Below are 16,492 nucleotides of genomic sequence, written 5' to 3' on the forward strand. Positions count from 1 at the left end.
ATACACTCAAAGCCAGCCTACCCCCTCAACATAACATCGCTAATACTAAGACTAATAAGTATACCGAAACTTCCCCTTCTCCCAATCCGTCAAATCCGAAAACTCCTCTCCATCTCCGTCCCCCTCCCCTTCCCGCGCACCCATTCCGACCCCAGCCGCAACCTCACCCTCCGCCTTATCCCTCCTCCGATTCTCCGCCCAACAATACGCCCCATACGCGCTAATCGCCCCAATCGCCACAACCAGACAAGCCAGCAACCCCGTATACCCCCTGCCATAGTCCGGCGCATCACTATCGCGGAACGCCTGGGGTCCAATGATATTGCCGACGCAGTACGCAAGGAAGAAGATGGCGTTCGTGGCGAGTTTCTTGCTGTGCCCGCTTGTGTTTGCCATGGGGAGACTGGTGCAGAGGACGTACGGTGCCCAGTATGTGTAAAAGGAATAGTAGGCGGCGAGCAGGCCGTTTTTGTTTTCGCGGGGGAGCTTCCACATCAGAATTGCGCAGAGGAGGGGGAGGAGGTCTGCGAGGGCGATGATGGCGCAGCGGGCGTTCCATTTCTTCGGGAGGTAGGAGATGAGCAAGCCTAGCAGGATCTGCCAGACTGTTGCGAGGACGCCGGTCGGTATACCAAGGATCGTCGTGATGAGGCTTGAATACCCGAGGCCGTTGACGATGATGGCGGAGAAGGTGACGAGGCCGCCGTTGGGGATGTTTTGTGCCACGGCGAAAAGAGCTAGGAGCCAGGTTTTGGGATCGACCAAGGCCTCCCGCACCTGGTGCCATTTTATAGTCTTGTCTTCCATGCCGGTGTTATTGTTTTTGACGCGCTGCAGTGCGACGAATTTCTCACGGTCCGTCAGCCACCAGGCGCTTATTGGGGAGTCCGGGAGGAAGATGTAGATAATGACAGCCCAGATGACTGAGACGGCGCCGAGGACGAGGAATAAGAGACGCCAGGGGTTTCCGATGTCGGTAGTGCCGGTTTGGCCGATTCCATAGCTGATTATCCCTGCGAAGACCGACGAGAGCTGGTTGAACCAGAAGGCTAGGCGGAGGGGTTGCTCGCTGGTCTTCCACCACATGACAGTCAGAATAGAAGCGATTGGGAATGCGGGTGCTTCTGCCATTCCCATGAGGAAGCGGACTGCTGCGAGGCCTGCGAAGTTCTGTGTCGCTGCTGTGCAGAGCATGAGGACCGCCCAGGCGAAGACCGTGCTGGCAAGGAGCTTTGCGACGGGAAGGCGCTGCATGAGTAGAGCGGCAGGGTACTCGAACAGTAGATAACCAAAGTAGAAAATTGATCCCACCCACGAATATTGGTTGCCCGTAAGGCGTGTGTCGGTGGACATGCCGTAGATCGAGGCGTTGGAGATGATGACCTTGTCGACGGCCGCGAGAATCACAGTAAGACTGATCAGTGGAATTAAGATAAGGTCAATCTTCCAGAGAAGACGCCGAGACTCTTGATGCGATATAGACGTGGTGATTGATGGAGGAAGAGTAGAAAGGAACGCCGCCGCCACATCTTGGGTCTTGCCCTCGGTGCTGGTTGCTGGAGCCATGGTGGTTACCAGTAGATCTGGAACTCTGCAGCATAACGTAGACGATGTGGATTCCCGGTATAAATACGATCTCACTTACCAGTAGCCAAGCCGGCAAATGAAGAACGTTATCTACCAATGTATGTTATCTCGCGTAGATCCTGATAGCATTCTTGGAGTTGGAGTCGAAGTTGATTAGGGCTGTATGTAAGGAAGGTCGGTGCGACGCTGATAAGCCACCTCCAACTCGGGCGAGTTTTTTATTGGCCATGGTCCCGTCTCCAAGTATTCTTGTAGGTATAAGATCGTGTGCCTGTCGTGCAACGGTGATGAGGGGCAAGGTGTGTAACTTTGTCGGCCATGGTCGAAGCAAGCATCATGTCTCCCACTAAACCGAGCATCAAGATCGCCATCGGTACGCCAAATATGTCATAAAGTCACCGCACAGCAGGCCCGCTAATACCATATAGATCGAGGCGGCACATTCGCAGATTGCCTAGGAATAGTCACTTACCCTTCCACCTCCGATAAACCTTCAACGTCCAAATCGATCATCATAAAACTCCTTTCTCAAGATCCGACAAACTATGCCGACGCCCCTATTGAAGGCATCCGACGTATCCTCTCGCAGGTCTCCAACAAGTCCATCCCTCGAGATGCAAAGCTCTCGTTCAATGACTTCTCATCAGCCAGTATCCGCATGGGCACGACCGTCGCAACGAACGCGCTGCTAGAGCGTAAAGGTGAGCGCCATGCTTTACTAGTGACGAAAGGCTTCAAAGATGCACTCCGCATTGGAACCCAGAGTAGACCAAAGCTCTTTGCGTTGAACATCCAGCGTCCGGACGTGCTGTACGGGGATGTCGTCGAGGTGGATGAGAGAGTTACTGTGGAAGGGTATCAACAGGACCCGAAGTTCGACAGAGCTGGTTTGGAGAGAGATTTAGAGACGGACACTGGTCTAAAACGGGGTGTCAGTGGGGAAGTCATCCGTGTTCTTTCGCCCTTGGACGAGGAAGCGACGAGACGTGATTTGGGGAGGTTATATCACGAGAAAGGGTATCGCTCGCTCGCAGTCTGCCTTGTCCACTCGTACACATTCCAAGACCACGAACTGGTCATCGAGCGCATCGCACGGGAGATCGGCTTCACTCAGGTTTCGCTATCCAGTCAACTCCTACCGATGATCAAGATGACCTCACGTGGAGCATCAGCGACGGCAGACGCATATCTAACACCCGTCATACAGCGGTATATCCAGGGGTTTCGAGAGGGATTCGAGGATGGTCTGGCTGGAGATAATGTGAGGTGTGAGTTTATGCAAAGTGATGGAGGACTTGCCACTTTTGAGAAGTATGAACAGACCATGGCCGTAACGCTTGAGTTCATTAAACACTGACTAAACACACTATGTGCAGATTCAACGGCCTTCGTGCTGTGCTGTCCGGTCCCGCAGGTGGTGTTGTAGGGTATGCTGGAACTTCGTATGATGAGAACGACAAGAGGCCAGTTATAGGGTATTTTCCCCTCTATGCCCCTCAAAGATATATCTGAATGCTGATTACTTCCTGCTAGCTTCGACATGGGCGGCACAAGCACTGATGTGTCTCGCTACGACGGAAAGCTAGAGCACACCTTTGAAAACACCATCTCGGGCGTGTCCGTCATGGCGCCGCAACTGGACATCAACACCGTCGCAGCCGGCGGAGGAAGCATCCTCTTCTGGCGCCATGGGCTCTTCGTTGTGGGCCCTGAGTCAGCGGGTGCTCATCCGGGACCAGCTTGCTATCGCAAAGGAGGGCCCCTAACAGTAACAGACGCGAATCTGTTTCTGGGTCGTTTGCTGCCACAGTATTTCCCCAAGATCTTTGGTCCGAACGAGGACGAAGGCCTAGATGTGGCGATTGTAAAGAGGAAGTTTGAAGAACTAGCGGAGCAAATCAACGCTGATGCCGGTGCTAAAGAAGGGAAATCACCAGAAGAAATCGCGCTCGGCTTTATCCAAGTCGCGAATGAATCCATGGCGAAGCCGATTAGGGCTTTGACCGAAGCTCGAGGGTTCGACACGTCGGCTCACAACTTAGCTTGTTTTGGTGGCGCTGGTGGCCAGCATGCCTGTGCTATTGCAGCATCTTTATCTATCAAAACGGTCATCATCCATAGATACTCTTCCATTCTGTCGGCTTACGGCATGGCGCTTGCCGAGGTGGTCCATGAAGCGCAAGAACCCGCATCGGGGGTTTTGAATGCAGAGGCAATGGTCTCTATCACCCAGCGGATTGATATGCTGAAGATCAAAGTATCTGAGGCTTTGGTCAGCGATGGTATCGATGAAAGTCAGATCTCTCATGAGGTCTATCTCAACTTGCGGTATCAGGGAACGGATAATACGCTCATGATCCTCCAGCCAGATGACGGCGACTTTGCCCGCGAGTTCATCAAAGAGCATCACCGGGAATTCTCGTTCAGCTTCCCCGGTCGCGATATCCTGGTCGAGGATATTAGAGTGAGGGGTACCGGTTGCGTGAAGTCCTCTGCATCTGAAGCTCCACAGAAAGAATTGGCCAGTCTAACCACTGCGTCCGTGAGCTCTGAGAAAGCAGACGACTCGGCCATGGTCTATTTTGCAGGAACCGGCCACGTAGCGACACCTGTATTCTTCCTCGACACTCTGCAACCAGGTAACTTCATCCAAGGGCCGGCGATGATCATCGACAAGACGCAGACTGTCGTCGTTGAGCCGAATGCCACCGCAACTATCCTGTCTCGTCATGTCATCCTCAGCGTGAACACGTCCAAGAAAGCAGAAACGCCTGCTGTGGAAGACGTCAAGAATGTCGACCCCATTAAACTCTCAATTTTCGGTCATCGCTTTATGTCTGTCGCAGATCAGATGAGCCGCATGTTTCAGAAGACATCCGTGTCCACTAACATCAAAGAGCGGTTGGATTTCTCATGCGCAGTGTTCTCGCCAGATGGAAAGTTAGTTGCGAACGCACCAAATGTGCCGGTGCACCTGGGAAGTACGTCCCTACCTTCCCACCCTATATGAGCAGTTACAGCATATTGACAACGCAGGCATGGAATACGCCGTTCGATATCAACACGAGAAGTACCAAGGAGATTTGAAACCAGGCGACCACATCCTGACGAACCACCCACTGGCCGGAGGGACACATCTGCCCGATATCACGATCGTGACTCCCGTTTGGGACAGGGCCGGAACACGAATTATCTTCTATGTCGCATCTCGTGGGCATCACGGTACCTCTTCCCTATCCCGTATATTCCCCTCCAGTGCACCCAGCTAATGTGCGGTGACAGCCGAAATTGGCGGAATTGCCCCGGGTTCGATGCCGTCCAACAGCAAGATGCTGTACGAAGAGGGCGCCATGACAATGGGATTCAAGGTCGTCTCGGAGGGACGCTTCAATGAGGCCCTGGTCCGAAGTTTCCTGTACGATGAGCCAGCTTCGTATCCCAAGTGCAGCGGCACAAGAACGTACAACGATAATGTGTCCGATTTGAAAGCCGCTATTGCGGCGAACCACAAGGGTGCGACGCTCTTGGAAGCCCTTGTCAACGAGAATAGTCTCGAGACCGTTCATCTGTATATGGACGCAATCAAACATACTGCGGAGATCGCGGTTCGGGATTTGCTCAAGTCAATTGCGGCAGCTCAGGAAACCCCAGGCACACCATTGCGGTTCAGCGACTTCATGGACGATGGCACCGAGATCAAACTTTGCATCCGGATTGACCCTGCTACTGGGTCCGCTGATTTCGATTTTACAGGCACGGGAACAGAAACATTCAACTGCCTCAATGCACCAAAAGCCATCGCGCACTCGGCAATAATTTATGTTCTTCGCGCTCTTCTTGACACCGAGATTCCGCTTAACCAGGGATGCCTGGCTCCCGTGAATGTAATCATCCCGGAAGGAACGCTCGTCAATCCGTCAGGTCATGCTGCTGTCTGTGCAGGCAACCCAATCACATCGCAGCGGATTACGGACGTGGTCCTTGGTGCGTTTGGGGCTTGTGCCGCTAGCCAGGGGTGTTGCAATATTATTTCCTTCGGTATGGGCGGGCTAGATAAGGACGGTAACGAGGTGCCTGGGTTCGGTGTTGGCGAGACAATCTGCGGCGGCTCTGGAGCTGGGCCGTCGTGGCATGGCACAAGTGGAGTCCACGTACATATGACAAATACCAGGATCACAGATCCGGAGGTATATGAGCTTCGATATCCTGTTATCCTGCGTCAGTTCTCGATCCGGACAGGGTCGGGAGGGCACGGGAGATATAGAGGTGGAGATGGTGTGGTTCGTGAGTTGGAATTCAGAATTCCACTGAGTGTATCGATGCTTAGCGAGCGACGGGTTTACCGGCCGTATGGGATGGCAGGCGGGGAGCCGGGCAAAGCCGGACTAAATCTGTATGTGAAGAAAGAGAAGGATGGAAGTGAAAGAGTGGTGAACATTGGCGGGAAGATGGAATTGGACGTTGCCCCGGGAGAGAGGATCTTGATCCATACGTAAGTCCACATGGCCGTGGCCGATTAACCTTTTTACTAACAAAGATGAATAGACCTGGAGGGGGTGGTTGGGGCATGACTGAAAAGTACGAAGAGCATGTGTTGGAGCCGAGAGGAATGTCGGGTTTCCAACCAAGGGGCAGTGTCCATGCATTCAGCCAGACCGCAGAGGCTGCTCTCTAGTACGTTAAAGGCGTGATCACGAGTTTGCGGCCAGTGTCGGTTCGGAAATAGCTTGAACCAAAGACATGCGCTCATGTATACTCTCTGCCATAAGACATCCGGCAATCTGTTCCACGTGCCTCTTGAAGCCACTGTCCTCTGCGTGGCGAGTAAGCTCCAGTAAAAGCTTCCCATATGCCCAGATATCGTTGGAACGACGGGCCTCAAAGGATGGTTCGTCCAGTGTACTACCGCCTCGTAGCTCCGGGGCAAGCCAGTCAAACGTAAACGCACCACTCCCGCTAATATCAATAAGTATTGCGTTGCCGTTGGTATCGAGAACAACGTTCGAAGGCTTGATATCCATGTGCGCCACTCCTTTTTCATGCAGGCAGTGTAAAGCAGTCGCGACCTGCAGCGGCCAGCGCTTCCAGGCATCAGCATACTGGCTCAGACTATTCTCGGCCAAGACGTTCTTGAGGGAACCACCGCTGTAATACTCAACCAAAGCACCAGTAACGACCATGGACTGGCCGTACGTGGTCAAAGTCTGGTAAGGGTTCGGAGCGACTGCTATGCCGACTGGCTGCACGATAAATGGCGTCCCCCTGAACTGCTGCAGGTTCCGAAGCTCGTGGCGTATAGTCTCTGTGTCCTCAGCAAAGTACATGTTTTGATCAATCGACTTGAGAATGTATGGCGTCCCGTCGCTGACACTGCGGACCTTGAAGACCCCGTCTTTGATCTCTTTTTCTTCCACGAGATCCTCCATGTGTATGCATCTTAACAACGAAAACTCGTCACATGAAGGATAAACGACTCGTTGGGGGTCTTCTCGTATGCTGTACGTCAGGTTCCCATTTTCGATGAGCAACGCGAAGGGGTTGCAGATGGTGACAAGATCATTAGATGCCTCCGTATCTGCTATGAACTTGACCTTGCGACCGGCAGCCCCAAATCCCTCTTCCAAGATAACTTCCGTAACAGTGTCATCGAGAAGCGTGAGCGAGACGTAGTCAATCAGCCTGACAAACTCCGCAAAGTCCTTGCGCCGTTGAGGTTTTGTGATTGTACAATGACGGTAGACTTCACCCTGAAACGTAACCGTGACCCACCATTTGAAGTGAGCATAATGATATACCAAGGTGTAAGAGCGACTCCAGGGCTCAGAAAGACCTAGAGCGCGGAAGTCGCTGTCCTCGCGGTAGGACTTTAGCTCAATTGAGCTCGTGCCATCGAGGGACACGGGTGAAGAAGACATCTTGATTGAGGAGACAGGTGACTGGCCGACTGGCAAGATGGAGATAAGATGACGGTGTTAGAGGGAGGAGTCAATGTAAAAGAAGGGTACTCAGAAGGTGAGGCTGTCTTTGTGGTGAGGCAACAACGGAGGAATGGCAGGCAACCGTCCCTACCTAAGAATCAGGATTAGGTATCATTATCTGCAGGGCTAACCCCATGACTTATCTATTGTATTTTTCGTGAAACGCAGCTGATTGAATTTGATACCTACTATAAGGCCCAATCTGAACACGGTGAATAATTTAATGGGCATACTTGAGCTTCTACATACATTGCAGTTGCACTTTAAAATAATAAGTCTTAGATTTCGTTTCCTAGTCATAAAACGTACCCGATCTCTTCAAAACGAACCCCCATCTCAAACAAACGTATCCTCCGCCTCAAACATCGGCGGAACCAGCGCCTTAGGCGGCCAATCCTTGTGGCTTTCAAACGTCGAGACAAAGGTAACGCTCCCCCCAGAGCCCACAATCGTCTCGCCCTCCCTGCCCGGAAGAACAACCACCGCCACCGTATTCGGCGGCACAACCAACTCGAGATAAAACTGATTGCCATCCTTCATTTCCCACCGGCACTCCAACCGTCCATACGGCGTCTCATACGCCACCTCAGCCGAGGTAATCGTACCCCCCGGCAACGGGCTCACAAGGATCTTCCGCCACCCCGGCTCAAGCGGACTCACGCCGGCAACGGTCTTGTGCAGCCAGTTTATGATCGAGCCGAGGGCGTAGTGGTTGAAACTTGTCATCTCGCCGGGGTTAATGCTCCCGCCGGCGAGCATGCTGTCCCAGCGTTCCCAGATCGTTGTGGCGCCCATGCGGATGGGGTACATCCACGAGGGACAGGTTGATTCTTGTAGCATGCGGTAGGCGAGCTGGTGATGGCCTGCTTTTGTCAGCGCGTGGGTGATGACCGGTGTGCCCGCGAAGCCGGTGGAGACTTGGAATTTCGCGATGCGCACGAGGCGCGCGAGGCGGTTCCCTGCTGCGGCTGCTTGCTTGGGGTCGTTGTGGAGATCGAAGACTATGGCTAGACTCAGTGCTGTTTGGGTGTCGCCAATTAGAAGTCCTTCAGGGGAGATGTATTTAGTTTGGAACCGTGATCTGAGGGCGAGGTAGTCGGCTTCGTAGCGAGATGCATTTGTGGATTCGTCGAGGATGGAACTTATGCGGCCGAGGAGACCTGTGATGTATACAAGGTAGGCGTCGGCAACTAGGGTGCCGTCTGTGCGAGAGTTACCGGGTTGGTCTGGCGGTGCGGTAGGATCAAGCCAGTCGCCCAGTTGGAAGAGCGTGTCATCCCACAGCCGGTCTGGGCCACGCTGAACGCCGCGGTCTAGGTAGCCGGTCATACTCGGATACTGACGGCGGAGGATCTCGATATCACCGTAGCTCTGATAGAGAGCCCAGGGCAGAAGGATGGTAATATCATCCCAGACGGCTTGGGGAAATGTAGGCCAAAAAGACTCCTCAATCACGTTCGGGACCACCAATGGTGGAATGGCCTTGGGGTGTGCTAGCTGCTCAGCTTTGAGATCCCGCAGCCAGTCACTCAACATGCCCGCTGTTTTGTAAAGGAAACTTGCAGAAGGCGCAAAGATCTGAAGATCACCGGTCCAGCCCATACGCTCGTCACGCTGTGGACAGTCGGTTGGCACAGACAAAAAGTTCCCTCGCATGCTCCACCACGCATTTTCATGCAACTTGTTCACCATCGGGTGGGAGCAGCTGAACCAGCCAGTGCGTTCAAGATCAGTATGCATGACTTCGGCCACCAGACTCTGAAGTGTAAGGGGCGTGTCGGCATCCTCAGGGCTCCATCCATCAACCTGCACATAGCGGAAACCATGAAAGGTGTAGCTCGGAGCCCAGTCCCGGATTTCATGGCCCGCTGAGATGATTTCGTCTTGAGCCTTGGCCACTCGTAGCGGTCGTGTTCCCAGTTCCTCGTTCTCGAGCACTTCCGCATGCCTCAGAACAATAGAATGGCCAGCGGGCTTTTTGACAGAACGGATCCGAACACGGCCAACGAGGTTCTGTCCGAAATCGAGCACTATCTTGCCTGATGGTGTTTTAATGATTTCAGCTGGATCGACCACCTGCGTCACTCGCACTGGAGGCGCGTTTGGAGCCACGAGCTGCGTCTGAGGTAATTCAATTTCCCGTGTTGATCCCCATAGGATCGTTGAAGAGGTTTTCCAGTCTTCTTGTTCCTCTCGCGCATCGTATAGCTCTCCATCATATATTTCGCTCCGAATAATAGCAGACTCATGCGCCTCCCAGGTCGAGTCCGTGGCGACCACAAACGGCGACTGCCCACCCTCTTCCGTAACAATCTCCAGCTGAGCAAACACCGCAAGCTCATCTCCATAAATGAACCGCCTGCCACCATGAAACCCCAGCCTCGTAGCATACCAACCCTCCGAGACCTCCACAGCAATAGTATTCTCCCGTCCTTCCTTCAAAAGCTCGCCGACATCAAACACCTCATAGTTCAGCCGATGGTGGTAACTCGTCCACCCAGGAGCCATACAGTGATTCCCCACGCGCTCTCCATTAATATAAGCTTGAAATACCCCAAGACTAGTGATATACAACCTCGCACGTCGCACCCCCGAAGTTGAGTCCGACAGGGTAAACGTCTTCCTGAACCGGGTCGGCCGCAACGGGCCCTCCTCCTGCTTGATCTTGTTGGTAATCGCACGCGCTTTCCAGTCTTCACGGCGTAAAAGACCACACTCGACCGTGCTCCAGGCAGACCACTGGGTGGGCGCATTATCCTGCCCTCCATACGAGCGAACGCGGACTCTAGTGATCTCTCGCGACTGCAGGGGTTCGCTTGGCCATGGGACAAGGACGGACTCCGATGAGCTCTCGTGGTATGATTCTGTGTTGTCGCCGCGGGCGATTTCGACATCGTAGGCGGACTGGATCCAGTCCGACGCGGTGCCTTCGCCGGCGATAAACCTCCACGAGATCCGCGGCGACTCGCAGCCGATACCGAAGCCGGTTGGGTGCTGTTCGAAGGTTGGCGAGGCTGGAATTGGTGATGGCATGGTGCTATATGGTAAGCCTAGGACTGTTTGAGACATGATACTATACCTAGGTTAATAAGGGGAGAGTTGATATTGTTTTGGATACGTTCTGATTGTGGAGCGCATCAATTGTTCAAGTTACCCCGCATGAGGAGCGATCTCCGATGTTGGCTCGGAACTTCTTCATGCTGGGACAATGGTGACCGAGTCAGGCGATTCAGATTCGGGGTTGTATTACAGCGAGGTCAGCCGGCTAAACTTCGGTCAAACAATTCTTGAACCTCTTGGTGAGTTGGGTGATGCGATTCAGGTGGTGGGGGTAGGAAGGGAGCTGTCGGAGTGTCGGGCCGCATTCCCTGGACTATGACATCTCTACAGATTGGCTCCAGCTCCGCCAAGCATCCCGGATTGAATCCTTCTCGGATAACAAGGGTGTTGTAAATAGTTGGTAATATGCTGCCCTTGCTGGTCTGGAGTTCCATTGTCTTTTCGGGGATTTGACGAAGAAGGAAGTTCCAAGAGCATTCCAAGGTTCCGGATTGTAGGCTTCTACGCACTTGTTCGATCCAAGAGTACAGGTAGCCAGAAATTGATTCATTCATTACCATACATAGTGCATAATGCTCTAGGCAAATTCCGCCATCAGCTCGCCGACAGCATCAGCCCCCTTCCCTCCTCCCTCCAGCCGAGGGTTAGTCGTCTGAATCAGGATCCGTCGATAACTCGTTAGCGCAGGCGAACCACTATCCGTTACCTGCAAGATGAGATGTAGGAGTTGTCCCCGAAGTACGGGCTGTCTGCTCATCAATTCCACGCAGCACCGCTCTGGTGGAGGCACTGTGAGTTCGACCTTTCGGCCTCCGTCAATCGGCTTGATCACTAAGCCCGCGACCTCTGCATCCACCCACCACTGCGTAGCACTTGGATCCTTGTAGTGGAACCATTTGAATGTCAAATCATCACCGGCATCTGGATCATAGCTCTCCGATGCGTCGAGTGTGAAAGTCGAACCGGCTTCCGCCTCGATTTCCAGTGGTGTCAGATTAGTGTCGCCGTTTACGGAGACAACCGGAGGATGGTTGGCCGCATCGAAGTTCGACGAGAGAGACCACTGGATGCGGGCTGCAAAGTCGTTTTGAAAGCTGTCTCTCCAGCGCCAGATAGTACCGTGGTTCGTATTGTATGTCCGCCCGTCCGCTCCAACTACTCTATCGACAGCATCCCCATAGTGAAGGCTGGCAAGACCGTTGAGACTAATATCAGCACGCTGGTACCGGCCGCCCCAGGAGCCGTACTCTGGGTTCTCAGGCACACCAAGCCCGTTCTGAATCAAGTACAGGAAAGTAGCTGTATCCCCCTCAGGAATAAACAGGTAATCAGGATACGCGGAGCCCAACTCGCCAATCTGGATATTTTCACGGATCCATTCCTTGGTCATTTTGGTGAAGTCCGGTCCTCCTTGATCGAAATTGTAGTACTTGTCCCCCGAGATCCCAGTCCAAGCAGCCATACCATAGTGGTTCCAACCGTGGATAGAAGCGATGTAGAAGACGTCGGGATAACGGTGACGGATCCAGGGACCCGTGTCATCCTGATCCGATATAGCATAGACACGGAGCTTGGAGCGTAACCTAGATGCCTCATCTTTGCCATGCAGTTTTTCAATGCGTAGAAGCACCTGAGCCAGAACGTTGGTGCCACCCCAGCAGAGTATCCATAGTGGCTGGTCGCTGGGATGCTGGATCCGCTCAAGAAGCAGTTCGCCGCCTTCGCTGAGGGGTATATCGTCGCCTACCGCCTTCATACCATATACCTCCGCGCCTTTGCGCACAAGGCCTCTAAAGTAGCTTGCCGGTTGGTATTGAGCATTTGGGTGAACGTGGGCATTGAGGTTATCGACGACTTTCTCGTAGGCGTCGATGATCTTGTGCATATCCTGCGGACAGACCTTGTTCTTCATCCAAGTTGAAGTACATGCAACCAAACCCTCCGTTTTGAACTGGTGGCTGTACAGCAGGTACCGCACGAGCGATTCGGCATCATCGGGTTCATTGGAGATATCCGACACGATGAAGACGCGCGGTTTAGTAGGAAAGCTCTGTAGAGTGGTGAGACGCTCGCTCATGTTGGATCAATTGCAAAGACTCATGCAGAATGAATGGTGCTGAGTCCCTCATCCTGGTAGCTATCGTGATTATGAGGGGAAGCTTGCTGAGGGGTCGATCAAAGATGCTCCACAGCAGCTCTAAAAGGAAGGCCGAAGCACCCGGTCATGTGACAGAGGCAAAGCTTGGCACATAAGCTCGACACTAATCCGGAAACGGCTATTATCGCAGCAGGCCCGGGCGGGCAGCTCCCTCCGATGACAAAACCGAGGATTATCCGTTCCAAGATCTCACCCAGCACAGACTGACTTGTTACTCCACAGCCACGGGATTACGGCACATGCATGTGCAGAATCCTTCTGGCGGGGATGCGGCCCGCAAGGCCAGGAGCGTTCGACATAAAGCTCCTGGATGCCTCACGGGCGGAAAACTGGGTTGAATTGTTCCGCATATCTCCAGTGACATAGCACAGCCATCATGAGCTTCAAAGACGTTGATCCCGCGCACATAGAGAGCGTGCTCTCCAAACTCACTCTAGAAGAGAAGGTATTACCATCTTTGGCACTTGAAGAGCTCATACAAGATACTGACAACGCGCTAGATCACCCTGCTGGCGGGGAAGAACTTCTGGGAGACACAAGATTATCCGGAGAAGGGAGTGCCATCCGCCAAGGTAATTTTGGCTGCACATTGAGTATGTCTCCATAATAACAACAGATAGACATCTGATGGGCCCAATGGAGCACGCGGTGCCACATTCAAGGACGGAGTAACGGCCGCCTGTTTCCCGGCATCCTCGCTGCTGGCCGCGACATGGGACGTCGAAGCAGCGAAGCGTATAGGAAACGCATTGGCTGAGGAGACACGCTCAAAAGGCGCGAGAGTTCTGTGAGTGGGCCGTTTGATCCGGTAATTTATCATGAATAGCAACAGCTGACAGCCCCCAGACTAGCGCCCACCGTCTGCATCCATCGCCATCCCCTTGGAGGCCGCAACTTCGAGTCGTTCAGCGAGGATCCTTTCCTCGCAGGAAAGCTTGCAGGACAGTACATCCATGGACTCCAAGATAACGGGATCGCTGCCACTATCAAGCACTTTGCCGCGAACGAGCAGGAAACCTGTCGGTTCACGGTTAACGAACATATTACGGAGCGGGCACTACGTGAGATCTATCTGAAGCCGTTCGAGATCGCCATCAAGGAAGCCAAACCATTAGCAGTGATGACCGCGTACAACATCATAAACGATACACATGCGGACTCGAACAACTTCCTGCTGCAGGATGTACTACGCGGACAATGGGGGTGGAAGGGTCTTGTCATGAGCGACTGGGGCGGTACAAATTCCACAGCCGACTCATTGAATGCTGGCCTTGACTTGGAGATGCCTGGTCCCACAAGATGGCGGAAGGTAGATGAAGTGCTCGAGGCTGTGAAATCCGGAGCAGTGTCGGAAACAACGATCGACGACCGCGCACGCAACGTTCTAGAGCTTCTCGCGAAGCTGAACTGCTTCGAAGACCCCACGGTCCCTGACGAAAAAGCCATCAACCGTCCAGAGCACCAGAAATTGATTCGCTCCGTGGGAAGCCAAGGCCTCGTCCTCCTCAAGAACGAGGGACAGGTTCTTCCCTTGAAGAAGGAGAAACTAGCCAAAAAGAAGATAGCACTGCTTGGCTTTGCACGAGAAGCTCTTATCCACGGCGGCGGCAGTGCTTCGGTCAATGCACACTACCGTGTCGCTCCAGAGGAGGGTCTTCGCGCCGCACTGGGCGACACTGTTGAGTTCGAATATGCCAAGGGTGCACACACTTTCCGCCAACTGCCTCTTATGAGTGACGATGTGGTCAACCGCGAGAACCAACCTGGCTGGACTCTGGACTTCTTCGATGACGAGGAGCCCAGCGGCGAGCCCGGTTCGTCGACTTCCTCTGAACAACCAACTTATATCCCTCTCTTTGTCAAGGAATCTTGGGGTAGTGTTCGCGCCAGTGCACGTTTCACGCCCACCCAAAGCGGGAACCATTATTTCGGCATGTCTGGGCTCGGACGGTCAAAGCTCCTAATTGACGGCAAGGTCGTTTATGAGCAGAGACTCAACTGCCCAGACTCCATGGGATTCCTACTCGGTGGCGTGGAGGAGCCAGAGATCCAATACTCGTTCGAGTCTGGAAAAACATACGCAATCGAAGTGGTTACGGTAAAACCCACCAGCAAAGGCGGCCTTGCAATGCTAGACGGCTTCATCGGGTTCCGACTCGGTTTCATGACCGAAGAAGACCATAACCGTGACTTACTCTCCGAAGCCGTCGAAGTGGCCAAACGCAGTGATGTCGCGATCGTCTTCACCGGCCACACTCCAAACTGGGAAACCGAGGGCCAGGATCAGATCAGCTTCAACCTGCCGTCCAATGGCTCCCAGGACCGACTCGTGGCAGCTGTTGGAGCAGCTAACCCCAACACCGTCGTTGTGAACTGCACTGGCGTGGCGGTTGCTATGCCTTGGCTGAACAAGGTCAAGGCTGTTGTGCAAGCGTGGTTCCCCGGACAGGAAGCGGGTAATGCCATTGCCGATGTCCTTACTGGTGCTGTGAACCCTGCTGGCCGTCTGCCTGTCTCCTTCCCACGAGCGATTGAAGATGCACCCGCGCACGGCCACTTCCCTGGCGATTTCTTGGACGGCGAGGATGGACGACGTAACCTGGAAGTCACATACAAGGAAGGTGTCTTTGTCGGCTACAGACACTACGACCTATCAGACGAGAACCGAGCCAAGGTCCTCTTCCCATTCGGCTACGGTCTGTCGTACACGACCTTTAGGCACGCAAACCACAACGCCAGCGTTACCGATGGGTCCGTGGAAGTGACAGTCGATATCACCAACACCGGCTCCTATGCCGGCGCTGAAGTCGTCCAAGTCTACGCCGGTGCCAAATCGGCGGTTCCCGAGAACCCTGTCAAGGAACTTGTTGGTTTTGCCAAGTTACACCTCGGGCCTGGAGAAACCAAGAAAGCCACTATCACGTTCAGTGTGCGCCAGTTGGCACACTTTGACGAGGGGAGCGGCAAGTGGGAGTTGAAGTCCGGCGACTACGAGGTGTCGGTTGGTCAATCTGTAAGAGATATCACTGGGAAGGTGGAGATTAGCGTAGAGGGTCAGAGTTATGAGCCTTGATATCTAGCCAAGCACACTATATGATAATAATTAATGTTCATTTTCAATCGCAAGGATTCGGGCGAGGATAGTAGCTGCGCTGTCCGCTGTAGCTCATCACATGATCATCCGTGGCATTCCAAGGTTCCTCCCCGAGCGCCCCTCAATTTGGCTTTTCATCCTTCGTGGCCACAAGCCAATTGATTCATTCGCCACCGGCACTCGCGCTTCCAAGCTTTGAGTCTTGTTCCTACTCGGCGTCAGACCATTTACAACCGAGAATTACGCATAGCACGCGTATACCAGGCTTGCCAACAGACTATGGCGTTCGTTAGCTCGGATCCTCCCGAAAACACCACGAACTTGAAGGCTGAAGGATTCCCAACGGTGCTTGGAATTGCCTTGTTGACGGCAAATCTTCGGCAAGTCTTCTCCTGACTCGGGATCCGTCCGAAAAGAGTCAATGACTCAGTGACCGGTATTGCCGCGGTGGCGTGGCGTGGAGACTCGATTTTCAACCAACATGGGGGATCTGGAGACCCCAGAGCTGTCTGACGCACTCCACGGGGTTCGGCCAGCTTCCCCAGTTTCCACTCGTCTCCTCGCTAGCAGCTAACCTCCAACAACTGCCATATTCAAACCTTGCAAATACAGCTG

At 53.5% G+C, this 16,492-nt stretch overlaps 6 protein-coding genes across 6 annotated transcripts; 2 read left to right on the forward strand and 4 right to left on the reverse strand.

Moving 5' to 3' along the window:
• Nucleotides 1–51: 51 nt before the first annotated feature.
• Nucleotides 52–1,566, reverse strand: BDW74DRAFT_173103 (uncharacterized protein; the record flags this gene model as incomplete). The annotated part of the gene is made up of 1 exon (XM_073727723.1): nt 52–1,566. The coding sequence occupies one exon, from the start codon at nt 1,564–1,566 to the stop codon at nt 52–54; it is 1,515 nt and encodes a 504-aa protein (XP_073588334.1).
• Nucleotides 1,567–1,923: 357 nt separating this feature from the next.
• BDW74DRAFT_186153 (uncharacterized protein) lies at nt 1,924–6,262 on the forward strand (the record flags this gene model as incomplete). Its single annotated transcript, XM_073731197.1, has 7 exons — nt 1,924–1,960; nt 2,016–2,898; nt 2,964–3,062; nt 3,121–4,568; nt 4,624–4,809; nt 4,870–6,079; nt 6,133–6,262. The coding sequence occupies 7 exons, from the start codon at nt 1,924–1,926 to the stop codon at nt 6,260–6,262; spliced, it is 3,993 nt and encodes a 1,330-aa protein (XP_073588335.1).
• Nucleotides 6,263–6,278: 16 nt separating this feature from the next.
• BDW74DRAFT_173105 (protein kinase family protein) lies at nt 6,279–7,502 on the reverse strand (the record flags this gene model as incomplete). The annotated part of the gene is made up of 1 exon (XM_073727724.1): nt 6,279–7,502. One exon carries the CDS (start codon nt 7,500–7,502, stop codon nt 6,279–6,281), a length of 1,224 nt encoding a protein of 407 aa, XP_073588336.1.
• Nucleotides 7,503–7,901: 399 nt separating this feature from the next.
• BDW74DRAFT_186154 (glycoside hydrolase family 78 protein) lies at nt 7,902–10,598 on the reverse strand (the record flags this gene model as incomplete). Its single annotated transcript, XM_073731198.1, has 2 exons — nt 7,902–8,878; nt 8,909–10,598. The coding sequence occupies 2 exons, from the start codon at nt 10,596–10,598 to the stop codon at nt 7,902–7,904; spliced, it is 2,667 nt and encodes an 888-aa protein (XP_073588337.1).
• A 583-nt stretch (nt 10,599–11,181) lies between these two features.
• Nucleotides 11,182–12,751, reverse strand: BDW74DRAFT_143392 (uncharacterized protein). Its single transcript, XM_073722865.1, has one exon. The coding sequence runs from the start codon at nt 12,700–12,702 to the stop codon at nt 11,203–11,205; it is 1,500 nt and encodes a 499-aa protein (XP_073588338.1). The 5' UTR covers nt 12,703–12,751; the 3' UTR covers nt 11,182–11,202.
• A 242-nt stretch (nt 12,752–12,993) lies between these two features.
• On the forward strand, nt 12,994–15,891 carry BDW74DRAFT_41879 (glycoside hydrolase family 3 protein). The gene is made up of 4 exons (XM_073732739.1): nt 12,994–13,228; nt 13,284–13,355; nt 13,404–13,570; nt 13,630–15,891. The coding sequence occupies exons 1-4, from the start codon at nt 13,160–13,162 to the stop codon at nt 15,854–15,856; spliced, it is 2,535 nt and encodes an 844-aa protein (XP_073588339.1). The 5' UTR covers nt 12,994–13,159; the 3' UTR covers nt 15,857–15,891.
• The last annotated feature ends 601 nt before the right edge of the window (nt 15,892–16,492 follow it).

This window comes from Aspergillus multicolor, assembly GCF_047715735.1.
Source record: "Aspergillus multicolor strain CBS 133.54 unplaced genomic scaffold BDW74scaffold_2, whole genome shotgun sequence".
In the NCBI taxonomy this organism is placed as follows: domain Eukaryota; kingdom Fungi; phylum Ascomycota; class Eurotiomycetes; order Eurotiales; family Aspergillaceae; genus Aspergillus; species Aspergillus multicolor.